This window comes from Notolepis coatsorum (genome assembly GCF_963971535.1).
Source record: "Notolepis coatsorum genome assembly, chromosome: 2".
NCBI lineage: Eukaryota > Metazoa > Chordata > Actinopteri > Aulopiformes > Paralepididae > Notolepis > Notolepis coatsorum.
In genome coordinates this window covers 1,483,367-1,497,109 of record NC_140166.1, presented here as the reverse complement: position 1 = coordinate 1,497,109, position 13,743 = coordinate 1,483,367, and the positions used below count along the sequence as shown (strand labels likewise).

Sequence of the window (13,743 nt, the reverse complement as noted above, 5' to 3'; positions counted from 1 at the left end):
ACCAGCTTGTTGAGCTTGTTGGTGTCCCTTGAGTTGATGTAGCCTCAGTCAGTGATCATGTTAAGTAGAGTCAGTGATCATGTTAAGTAGAGTCAGTGATCATGTTAAGTAGAGTCAGTGATCATGAGTCAGTGATCATGTTTAGTAGAGTCAGTGATCATGTTAAGTAGAGTCAGTGATCATGTTAAGTAGAGTCAGTGATCATGTTAAGTAGAGTCAGTGATCATGAGTCAGTGATCATGTTAAGTAGAGTCAGTGATCATGTTAAGTAGAGTCAGTGATCATGAGTCAGTGATCATGTTTAGTAGAGTCAGTGATCATGTTAAGTAGAGTCAGTGATCATGTTAAGTAGAGTCAGTGATCATGTTAAGTAGAGTCAGTGATCATGAGTCAGTGATCATGTTAAGTAGAGTCAGTGATCATGTTAAGTAGAGTCAGTGATCATGTTAAGTAGAGTCAGTGATCATGTTAAGTAGAGTCAGTGATCATGTTAAGTAGAGTCAGTGATCATGAGTCAGTGATCATGTTAAGTAGAGTCAGTGATCATGAGTCAGTGATCATGTTTAGTAGAGTCAGTGATCATGCTAAGTAGAGTCAGTGATCATGTTAACCCTTTCACTGCCACACGGATGATGCTAATGATGGAGCATCGCCATCGGTTGTGTGATAGTAAAGGGTTAACCGGCTGTCGTGTGGCAGTGAAAGGGTTAACATGATCACTGACTCTACTTAACATGATCATGTATTTTCATTAGTATTAAAAAATATATTTAATTTTTTTTTATTTCTTTAAAAAAAATTATTTAAACAACACATGTATGTTTATTTTGCAGCAATTCTTTGTCGTTGCCGCCATCTTTAGTGTTCGATTTCCCCGTTCAAAACGACCACAGTGATCCTTCTCATGTTACAGTCTGGTCTCTGGATGTGATGGAGGAGTCTGCCTATTGAACGCACGGTGCAGAGTTGCAATTCAACTGAATTTACATGAAATGGGGATGTTTTAACTAAAACATGCCACAAGGCCTAGTATTTTAGTATAGTATAAAGTATTAAAAAAAATTAAAAATCGATATCATGCAGCTATCGATGAGTGGTCTCAGCCTTAGATAAGGGTCAACTTTCCCATCTCTGAAGGTCAGCTTTAAGATTAAATACTAAAGGGGGAGAAATTGGCAGAAAAAAGAGATGAGATAGTTTTGGTTACATGTATCCCTAGATATGTAAAGCCAGAAGGAAAATCAGATTGTGTCAATTGTAGTGCTGACTGATTGATAGGATAACATTCGCTCTTGGAGATATTCACTTTTTTTTTATCCACTTTTTCTCCCATTTTTCCATATTTTCTCCCATCCCAATTTCGTATCATCCAATTCAACCCTCCCCTGTCACGAACGCTGTTTCTTGCCTCCCACAAGCCGGCTGCAATGTGGACTAAGTCATACATAGCACAAGTCCCCTCCGGTACTTGAGGTAACAGCAGTCGCATCTTTTCACCTGCGCAGCTCGATCTCTCAGTGTCGAGGAGTAACGCGTGGGAGGCTCACGCTGCCCCCGACACTTCCTGATTCTACTGCGCAGGCGCACCAACCGACTTGTAGGAGTCGCTTGTTCACAACGTTCGATCCCCACCCTTCAGTTTTCCCTCCCCGTAATACGGCCAATGTGTATTACTGCGGACGACCAGCCAAACTGAAAAACAATGTGGAGAGCTGGATTCGAACACGCGAATCCTAGCGTCTCCACACTGGTGGCGAGTGCCTTGCCCACTACACCACCTAGCCGCCCACTCTTGGAGATATTCACTTTGTAGCCTGAACATTTGCCAAATCGTTTAACGGAAGCTAGAATAAGAGGAATCGATGTGCTGTTATTAATTATTCTTGGTGGTGGGGCTACATGTTTGTTAATGTCCTGATCACTGATTGGGCCTTTAAACCAAGGTAATTTCTAAAAGTTAGTCAGTTCCTTTACTTCCTTTAGCTCATTGTGGCTGTTTATGTAGTTGATCTCTTCTTATGTAGTTGAACTTCAAGTCTAGGGGGGGACGTGCTTTTGCGGTCGCAGCCCCTGACCTCTGGAACAGCATCCCCATGTCCATCAAATCTGCCCCCTCCATTGAGTCTTTTAAATCAAAACTCAAAACCCACCTATATCGCCTGGCCTTCCCTGACTCACTTTGACTCTGGCCTTACTTGTTGACGTGTTGTTCTGTTTTTCCTTTGTCTATCCGTTGATTTTATTTTATTTCTCTGTTTATTTTATACTTTTCTTTGTACTTAGCTTAGCCATGTGAAGCACTTTGGTTGACAAGCGTCATGTTTAAACGTGCTATACAAATACATTTGATTGATTGATTGATCTCTTGTGGTTTGCAGAGCTGCTGAGCATGGCTGGCCTGGCTGTGTGCGGTGGGTCGGTCAGCTCTATCAAGACTCTCTGGGAAACCAGGATCAAGAAGAGCAACGAGGAGCTTCAGAAGCAAACTCTACCGAAGGATAAAGGAGCTCATAGGTAGGAGAGGGGCCTCCAATCAAGAAGACTATTGACAAGCTACGCTTTCAACCAAATCATTTGAATCAAATGCAATAACTAGTATGGTATCAAAGGTTTATTATTATTTAAAGAAGATTTGCTGTGCTTCCATCCTTACAGTACAACAATGTTTTTATTTTGAATGTCATCGCAGGGTATAATTAATAACCTGAACTACATGTGCTGCCAGTGGCCGACAGTGGGTGTATCCCCACTATGGCCCAAATCCTCAATCCAGTTTTTGACATCCCTAATCTGGTCAAATGGTGTGTTTTTTCTTAAGGTCATATTAGTGTGAATCATGTGAACGGCCTGGGAGCAGTTGGAAACTACATCTGTTTTTATAAATGGTGATCCTATAGTTTTGTTTCACAACGCTAGGATATCAAAGTAAAATCAAAGCGTTTTTCAGACATGTGATTGGATCTGGTGGTCATGTGGTTTATATCAATTATCTAAATGACACATTTAAAGATGTTCCCAGATTCCACACAGCAGGTGAACGGCTAGTTCGTTTCTAGTTATTTGTGTGATTCTAAGGATTCTGGCTGGCTATCTTTGCAGCTCTAGTAGGATGCTCTGATTTCCAGCTTTGGGAGACAGGGGTTTATAGATACTGACTAAACCGTAAACATTCTGCAACTGTATTAAGTATTATACAAGGACCCATCGGCCATGATTACAACAGGCACATTCATCTCCGAAATCTTTCCGGTATCACGCTCAGCCAGACAGGGTTGCCCTCTTAGTCCCGGACTATTCGATCTATCATTAGAGCCTTTAGCACAATATATAAGACAATCCCAATACATAGAACCAATCGTAATCAAGGGCACACAACATAAAATTAGTTTATATGCGGACGACGTAATATTGTTCATGCAAAGCCCCAACACCACATTGCCGCATCTACTCAAGTTGATAGAGAACTTTGGTGATTTATCGGGATTTAAAATAAATTGGCCGAAGTCGGCTTTCCTTCCACTTAACATCCATGCAAAAAAAGACACAACCCTCCCAGGTGCGATACCCATGGTAAAACATTTTAGATGCTTGGGTGTGGAAATATTTCCCACCATAAGACAAACGGTGAAGCACAATTACACAAAAATACAGAACAAAATCAAAGACGACCTGGACAGGTGGGCAAAACTTAAAAACTCAGTACAGGCAAGGGTATCAATAGTTAAGATGGATGTATTACCAAGAATCAACTTCATCAGCTCAATGCTACCGTTACCCCCTCCAGAGGGCTACTGGAAAAGATTACACTCCTCCACATACAAATTTATTTGGAATAACAAACCACCTCGCATAAAAAGATCCACCGCACAGAGAAATAAAGCAGACGGTGGCATGGCAGTTCCAGATTTTTTACAATATTTTAAGGCTTTCACATTAAGACCATTGACAATATGGTTTGATCCCCAGGCTTTGGTATCTTGGAGAGAATTGGAAGAAAACATAGTAGCCCCACAGAGACTGAAGGACATAGCACACACTAAACTTCCAATCAAGCACTGTGAGCGGAAATTTGGCCCCATAATTACCCATGCAATCCGAACATGGCGGGAAACACAAAAAAAATATCCTAACCCTCAAAAATGGCATAATCACACTCCCATATTCAATAACAATGCACTCTTAATGGGAAAACGTCCTATAAGATTCCCTTTATGGGAAGAGCAAGGCATACACTCATTAGGGGATATTTTTAATAACCAGGGCTTCTGTAGTTATGGAGAAATATGCACAAAGTTTAACCTCACCGAGTCCACATGGCTTTTTTACATACAGTTACGCCTATGTTTGAGGTCTCACGGTGTTCCATTACACATACCAGTTGAACACCACAGATACCACAAATTTTTCTATGAAAGAGAAACATTGGGAGGTTTTGTATCAGGTTTTTATTATCAATTACTAACGTCCTCGTATGAAACCCTTCAACTAGACACTGTCTGGAGGAGGGATATTCCAGACCTGGAAAGTGACTTTGATTGGCAAGAAGCATGGGCAAATGTCCGTCTTACATCAAGGAACCCGGACCATCAACAAATCAATCTTAACTATATTCACAGGACATACTTGACTCTTATAAGACTGAACAGAATGGGCCTGAAACAGGACTCAAAATGCTCCCAATGTACAAATGGAGACGAAGGGACATTTATGCACATGTATTGGGACTGCCCACCAGTTAAGGCATTCTGGAAAGATGTGACCCATCAATTATCAAAACTCGTATCTTGGAATATACCAGTACACCCCTCTGTATTGCTTTTAAATTATGTTTTTGAGTTTGCAGTAAATCCACAGCTAAAGAGATTGGTCTTATCGGGTATCACAGTAGCTAAAAAACTGATCGCATCACCCTGGTTTCAACCGGAAAAAATGTGCCGGAAAGTTTGGTCTCTTACATATCTCGATGTGATATATCAAGAAATATCTACAGCAAGAATTCTGGGTCTTAACGAATCCAAAATGTCAATGTGGGTAGAAGTGGTGGAGAGAATAAAAGCTAGCTTATAATGGTAGTGTCTGGTTAGGAGTGAGGGATAATGGAGGTACTATCCAAGGAGGGGTCCGGGAGGGGGGGGTTCGAGCTGGAGCATATGTGTGTAGGGTTTTAGAAAATAGGTATTAAGGGTATGTCCTATATAAGCATTTATATAATTGTTAATTTCGCTGGATATACACTGTATACGGTTAAAATATTATTATAGACTTTTTTTTTGTCTTGTTTCTGTACTTGCATGTAATTTTAACCACCTTGACTGTTAGTTTCATTATGCATTATGTGTTGAGTACTGACTTTTAATAATTTTTGTTTTGCAATAATAAAAAAAATATAAAAAAAAAAAAAAAAAACATTCTGCAACTGAAGATGGTTCCCTCCTCTCCCTCAGGTTGGCTCATGTGTGGGAGGACCGGATCGTCTTGGCCAAGCTAAACGAGAAGGTGGTAACAGAGGAGGGGAGAGTCATCTTAAGGATTGAGAAGGAGGAGTGGAAGGTAGCCCTTCTCACATCATCCAGGGCTCTGGATGATATGACCAAAATATATGTTTAGTTTTGATGGTATTACGGTATTTAGTTTTCTAGTACAAATTACAACGTGATGACATCTTTAATGTCTATTATTTCATTCTAAATGGGAACATATCTCCTGACCCATTAGCTTCATGGTCACATACTTCTCTGTGAATATTCATTATTCAAGACGTGGAGGAGACATCTGATGATTCTACTGAGACTGGCATCATGATGTCTACTGATGTTCTACTGATGGTTACTGAGACTGGCATCATGATGTCTACTGATGTTCTACTGATGGTTACTGATCCTGTTCATCATGATGTCTACTGATGTTCTACTGATGGTTACTGAGACTGGCATCATGATGTCTACTGATGTTCTACTGATGGTTACTGAGACTGGCATCATGATGTCTACTGATGTTCTACTGATGGTTACTGAGACTGGCATCATGATGTCTACTGATGTTCTACTGATGGTTACTGAGACTGGCATCATGATGTCTACTGATGTTCTACTGATGGTTACTGAGACTGGCATCATGATGTCTACTGATGTTCTACTGATGGTTACTGAGACTGGCATCATGATGTCTACTGATGTTCTACTGATGGTTACTGAGACTGGCATCATGATGTCTACTGATGTTCTACTGATGGTTACTGAGAGTGGCATCATGATGTCTACTGATGTTCTACTGATGGTTACTGAGACTGGCATCATGATGTCTACTGATGTTCTACTGATGGTTACTGAGACTGGCATCATGATGTCTACTGATGTTCTACTGATGGTTACTGAGACTGGCATCATGATGTCTACTGATGTTCTACTGATGGTTACTGAGACTGGCATCATGATGTCTACTGATGTTCTACTGATGGTTACTGAGACTGGCATCATGATGTCTACTGATGTTCTACTGATGGTTACTGAGACTGGCATCATGATGTCTACTGATGTTCTACTGATGGTTACTGAGACTGGCATCATGATGTCTACTGATGTTCTACTGATGGTTACTGAGACTGGCATCATGATGTCTACTGATGTTCTACTGATGGTTACTGAGACTGGCATCATGATGTCTACTGATGTTCTACTGATGGTTACTGAGACTGGCATCATGATGTCTACTGATGTTCTACTGATGGTTACTGAGACTGGCATCATGATGTCTACTGATGTTCTACTGATGGTTACTGAGACTGGCATCATGATGTCTACTGATGTTCTACTGATGGTTACTGAGACTGGCATCATGATGTCTACTGATGTTCTACTGATGGTTACTGAGACTGGCATCATGATGTCTACTGATGTTCTACTGATGGTTACTGAGACTGGCATCATGATGTCTACTGATGTTCTACTGATGGTTACTGAGACTGGCATCATGATGTCTACTGATGTTCTACTGATGGTTACTGAGACTGGCATCATGATGTCTACTGATGTTCTACTGATGGTTACTGAGACTGGCATCATGATGTCTACTGATGTTCTACTGATGGTTACTGATCCTGTTCATCATGATGTCTACTGATGTTCTACTGATGGTTACTGAGACTGGCATCATGATGTCTACTGATGTTCTACTGATGGTTACTGAGACTGGCATCATGATGTCTACTGATGTTCTACTGATGGTTACTGAGACTGGCATCATGATGTCTACTGATGTTCTACTGATGGTTACTGAGACTGGCATCATGATGTCTACTGATGTTCTACTGATGGTTACTGAGACTGGCATCATGATGTCTACTGATGTTCTACTGATGGTTACTGAGACTGGCATCATGATGTCTACTGATGTTCTACTGATGGTTACTGAGACTGGCATCATGATGTCTACTGATGTTCTACTGATGGTTACTGAGACTGGCATCATGATGTCTACTGATGTTCTACTGATGGTTACTGAGACTGGCATCATGATGTCTACTGATGTTCTACTGATGGTTACTGAGACTGGCATCATGATGTCTACTGATGGTTACTGAGACTGGCATCATGATGTCTACTGATGTTCTACTGATGGTTACTGAGACTGGCATCATGATGTCTACTGATGGTTACTGAGACTGGCATCATGATGTCTACTGATGTTCTACTGATGGTTACTGAGACTGGCATCATGATGTCTACTGATGGTTACTGAGACTGGCATCATGATGTCTACTGATGTTCTACTGATGGTTACTGAGACTGGCATCATGATGTCTACTGATGTTCTACTGATGGTTACTGAGACTGGCATCATGATGTCTACTGATGTTCTACTGATGGTTACTGAGACTGGCATCATGATGTCTACTGATGTTCTACTGATGGTTACTGAGACTGGCATCATGATGTCTACTGATGTTCTACTGATGGTTACTGAGACTGGCATCATGATGTCTACTGATGTTCTACTGATGGTTACTGAGACTGGCATCATGATGTCTACTGATGTTCTACTGATGGTTACTGAGACTGGCATCATGATGTCTACTGATGTTCTACTGATGGTTACTGAGACTGGCATCATGATGTCTACTGATGTTCTACTGATGGTTACTGAGACTGGCATCATGATGTCTACTGATGTTCTACTGATGGTTACTGAGACTGGCATCATGATGTCTACTGATGTTCTACTGATGGTTACTGAGACTGGCATCATGATGTCTACTGATGTTCTACTGATGGTTACTGAGACTGGCATCATGATGTCTACTGATGTTCTACTGATGGTTACTGATCCTGGCATCATCTGGCAATATTGGCAAATCTTGTTTTTTTGTTTACATTCAGATTGATACATTTAGTCCACATTGCAGCCGGCTTGTGGGAGGCAAGAAACAGCGTTCGTGACAGGGGAGGGTTGAATTGGATGAAACGAAATTGGGATGGGAGAAAAATATAGAAAATGGGAGAAAAAGTGGATAAAAAAAAAAAAAGTTACACCAGCTGCTAAAACAAAGTGAATGTAAACAACCTGAAATGACACCCGAACGATGATATAACAAAATGACAACATAGAAAATACAGTATGTCATAGAACATTGCAATTTGTACCGGAAAACGAAATACCGTAATACCATCAAAACGAAGACAAATATTGTGATATATTTTGTCCATATCTCCCAAAGTACGGTAATAACCTGATCAGATCATATTGTCATCAATAACATTGATAGGTACTAAACATATTGTTGGGTGGTGCGACCGTACAGAACAGTTGTTTTTGAGTGATAATATTTCAATCTCTCCACAGACTTTACCTCCAGCATTAGTTCATCTAACTCGGCTTCAGGAATGGCAAATACACAGGACTGGACTGCAAAAAATCCCACAATTCATTGCAAAGTTTGACAGCCTGATTGTTCTTGACCTGTCGCGCAATGCCATCACGGATATTCCACGAGAGATCGGTGAGTGAATAGAGGACTTGTTCATTCAAGATATTTAAATTCACTAAACGCACCATATTTAATGAAAATGTAATTATTTTCAATTAGACATTTTTTGCTGCCAGTTTTCTTGAAATTAAGTGTAGTAGCAGACGACTCACTCACTCACTCACTCACTCACTCACACCGATACTAGAAAAGCATCTCGATACCCAGCTGTTAAAAAACGGTTCAATACTGCATTTTATTAGTATCAATACTTTTAGAATAGCCTGATGCTGTATTCTCTATGAGTTGAGTGGATGCGTGTCCGGAGCAGTGTGTGAGAGAGAGGGCGTGGCAAGATTTTCCATGTTCTGTCATCTACTAATATATTCCATTACTTTGCCTGATTTTAGGTTTTTGCCATGGTATCGTTTTAGAACCGGTATCGTGATACTTAGGCTGGTATCGAAGTCAAAGCGTTGGTATCGTGACGACACTAGTCATGAGTATGAAGCGATGATAGTGTGGCACTTTAAATTATAATGTTCACATGAATGACTTGCAGCCGACCAACAGAACATGGTGGTTGTCTGAAGCACATGAATAAAGATAAAATAAAACTATCAATAAAGACATAACCAATTATTGATACAACGATGGAGACAAAAATTATGGGACATGGAATAGGGAGTTTTTTGTGTGTATAATCTTTAACTGACAAGTCATTATTCCAGATGAGTGAATCAATGTATTATTCCTCCAAGAGCCTGTGAGGCAAAACAAAGTGAATAATGAAACGATGTGTATTTAGCATGTGGATTTCTCCATCTATATGCCTACTGTAGGTCAGCTGAGAAAACTGAGAGAGCTGCTCGTCAGTTATAACAGACTCAAAACCATTCCAGAGGAGTTGGGATGCTGTGAGAGTTTGGAGAAACTAGAGCTGGCTATGAACAGAGACCTGGAAGATCTGCCCATGCAGGTGAGGACCTCAGACACAGAACCAGGAGTCGGTTTTAAGTTTTCAAAAGAACAAGGTTTTCTAACTTTATTATCTAAACATGGTAAGTGTTGTCTTCACTCATAGTTAAAGACAGTTGAGGTTGAGTAGTTTATTATCTAAACATGGTAAGTGTTGTGTTCACTCAGGTAACCCTTTCACTGCCACACAGCACCGTTTGGTAGTGCGGCAGTGAAAGGGTTAATATGCACATCATCTCACAAATATCCCAAAACCTAACATTAATTTAGTTAATGAAAAAATACTCTTCTCCGTCTACATCATCATGTCATTGAATTTAACATTAATTCACAAGAATAGAGCGCCATAGTGTACTCCACCTTTTACCTGCTGCTCCAGGAAAACAAGCATAAAGGCTATCATCAACAGAGTTACACCAGCTGCTAGCATAAAGGCTATCATCAACAGAGTTACACCAGCTGCTAGCATAAAGGCTATCATCAACAGAGTTACACCAGCTGCTAGCATAAAGGCTATCATCAACAGAGTTACACAAGCTGCTAACATAAAGGCTATCATCAACAGAGTTACACCAGCTGCTAGCATAAAGGCTATCATCAACAGAGTTACACCAGCTGCTAGCATAAAGGCTATCATCAACAGAGTTACACAAGCTGCTAGCATAAAGGCTATCATCAACAGAGTTACACAAGCTGCTAACATAAAGGCTATCATTAACAGAGTTACACAAGCTGCTAGCATAAAGGCTATCATCAACAGAGTTACACAAGCTGCTAGCATAAAGGCTATCATCAACAGAGTTACACAAGCTGCTAACATAAAGGCTATCATCAACAGAGTTACACCAGCTGCTAGCATAAAGGCTATCATCAATAGAGTTACACAAGCTGCTAGCATAAAGGCTATCATCAACAGAGTTACACCAGCTGCTAGCATAAAGGCTATCATCAATAGAGTTACACAAGCTGCTAGCATAAAGGCTATCATCAACAGAGTTACACCAGCTGCTAGCATAAAGGCTATCATCAACAGAGTTACACAAGCTGCTAGCAGAAATGCTATCATCAACAGAGTTACACAAGCTGCTAACATAAAGGCTATAATCAACAGAGTTACACCAGCTGCGAGCATAAAGGCTATCCTCAACAGAGTTACATTACACAAGCTGCTAGCATAAAGGCTATCATCAACAGAGTTACACCAGCTGCTAGCATAAAGGCTATCATCAACAGAGTTACACAAGCTGCTAGCATAAAGGCTATCATCAACAGAGTTACACCAGCTGCTAGCATAAAGGCTATCATCAACAGAGTTACACCAGCTGCTAGCATGAAGGCTATCATCAGCAGAGTTACACCAGATGCTAGCATAAAGGCTATCATCAACAGAGTTACACCAGCTGCTAGCATAAAGGCTATCATCAACAGAGTTACACCAGCTGCTAGCATAAAGGCTATCATCAACAGAGTTACACCAGCTGCTAGCATAAAGGCTATCAACAGAGTTACACCAGCTGCTAGCATAAAGGCTATCATCAACAGAGTTACACAAGCTGCTAGCATAAAGGCTATCATCAACAGAGTTACACAAGCTGCTAGCATAAAGGCTATCATCAACAGAGTTACACCAGCTGCTAGCATAAAGGCTATCATCAACAGTTACACAAGCTGCTAGCATAAAGGCTATCATCAACAGAGTTACACAAGCTGCTAGCATAAAGGCTATCATCAACAGAGTTACACAAGCTGCTAGCATAAAGGCTATCATCAACAGAGTTACACCAGCTGCTAGCATAAAGGCTATCATCAACAGAGTTACACCAGCTGCTAGCATAAAGGCTATCATCAACAGAGTTACACAAGCTGCTAGCATAAAGGCTATCATCAACAGAGTTACACCAGCTGCTAGCATGAAGGCTATCATCAACAGAGTTACACAAGCTGCTAGCATAAAGGCTATCATCAACAGAGTTACACCAGCTGCTAGCATAAAGGCTATCATCAACAGAGTTACACAAGCTGCTAGCATAAAGGCTATCATCAACAGAGTTACACCAGCTGCTAGCATGAAGGCTATCATCAACAGAGTTACACAAGCTGCTAGCATGAAGGCTATCATCAACAGAGTTACATTACACAAGCTGCTAGCATAAAGGCTATCATCAACAGAGTTACATTACACAAGCTGCTAGCATAAAGGCTATCATCAACAGAGTTACACAAGCTGCTAGCATAAAGGCTATCATCAACAGAGTTACACCAGCTGCTAACATAAAGGCTATCATCAACAGAGTTACACCAGCTGCTAGCATAAAGGCTATCATCAACAGAGTTACACAAGCTGCTAGCATAAAGGCTATCATCAACAGAGTTACACAAGCTACTAGCATAAAGGCTATCATCAACAGAGTTACACCAGCTGCTAGCATGAAGGCTATCAACAGAGTTACACCAGCTGCTAGCATAAAGGCTATCATCAACAGAGTTACACCAGCTGCTAGCATAAAGGCTATCATCAACAGAGTTACACAAGCTGCTAGCATAAATGCTATCATCAACAGAGTTACACAAGCTGCTAACATAAAGGCTATAATCAACAGAGTTACACCAGCTGCGAGCTTAAAGGCTATCATCAACAGAGTTACATTACACAAGCTGCTAGCATAAAGGCTATCATCAACAGAGTTACACAAGCTGCTAGCATAAAGGCTATCATCAACAGAGTTACACCAGCTGCTAGCATAAAGGCTATCATCAACAGAGTTACACCATCTGCTAGCATGAAGGCTATCATCAGCAGAGTTACACCAGATGCTAGCATAAAGGCTATCATCAACAGAGTTACACCAGCTGCTAGCATAAAGGCTATCATCAACAGTTACACCAGCTGCTAGCATAAAGGCTATCAACAGAGTTACACAAGCTGCTAGCATAAAGGCTATCATCAACAGAGTTACACAAGCTGCTAGCATAAAGGCTATCATCAACAGAGTTACACCAGCTGCTAGCATAAAGGCTATCATCAACAGAGTTACACCAGCTGCTAGCATAAAGGCTATCATCAACAGAGTTACACAAGCTGCTAGCATAAAGGCTATCATCAACAGAGTTACACCAGCTGCTAGCATGAAGGCTATCATCAACAGAGTTACACAAGCTGCTAGCATAAAGGCTATCATCAACAGAGTTACACCAGCTGCTAGCATAAAGGCTATCATCAACAGAGTTACACAAGCTGCTAGCATAAAGGCTATCATCAACAGAGTTACACCAGCTGCTAGCATGAAGGCTATCATCAACAGAGTTACACAAGCTGCTAGCATGAAGGCTATCATCAACAGAGTTACATTACACAAGCTGCTAGCATAAAGGCTATCATCAACAGAGTTACATTACACAAGCTGCTAGCATAAAGGCTATCATCAACAGAGTTACACAAGCTGCTAGCATAAAGGCTATCATCAACAGAGTTACACCAGCTGCTAACATAAAGGCTATCATCAACAGAGTTACACCAGCTGCTAGCATGAAGGCTATCATCAACAGAGTTACACCAGCTGCTAGCATAAAGGCTATCATCAACAGAGTTACACCAGCTGCTAGCATAAAGGCTATCATCAACAGAGTTACACCAGCTGCTAGCATAAAGGCTATCATCAACAGAGTTACACAAGCTGCTAGCATAAAGGCTATCATCAACAGAGTTACACAAGCTGCTAGCATAAAGGCTATCATCAACAGAGTTACACCAGCTGCTAGCATAAAGGCTATCATCAACAGAGTTACACAAGCTGCTAGCATAA

The 13,743-nt window shown here is 40.9% G+C and overlaps 1 protein-coding gene across 1 annotated transcript in view; it reads left to right on the top strand.

The window, feature by feature from the left end:
- Positions 1-2,389: 2,389 nt before the first annotated feature.
- Positions 2,390-13,743, top strand: part of LOC311248897 (leucine-rich repeat-containing protein 39-like) — a gene marked incomplete at both ends in the record, with an annotated part of 38,923 nt that continues 27,569 nt past the window's right edge. The window contains 4 exons of the mRNA XM_084338126.1: positions 2,390-2,514; positions 5,445-5,550; positions 8,839-8,995; positions 9,805-9,941. Coding sequence (XP_084194252.1) covers positions 2,390-2,514; positions 5,445-5,550; positions 8,839-8,995; positions 9,805-9,941 — 525 coding nt within the window. The remainder of the gene's footprint in view (positions 2,515-5,444; positions 5,551-8,838; positions 8,996-9,804; positions 9,942-13,743) is intronic.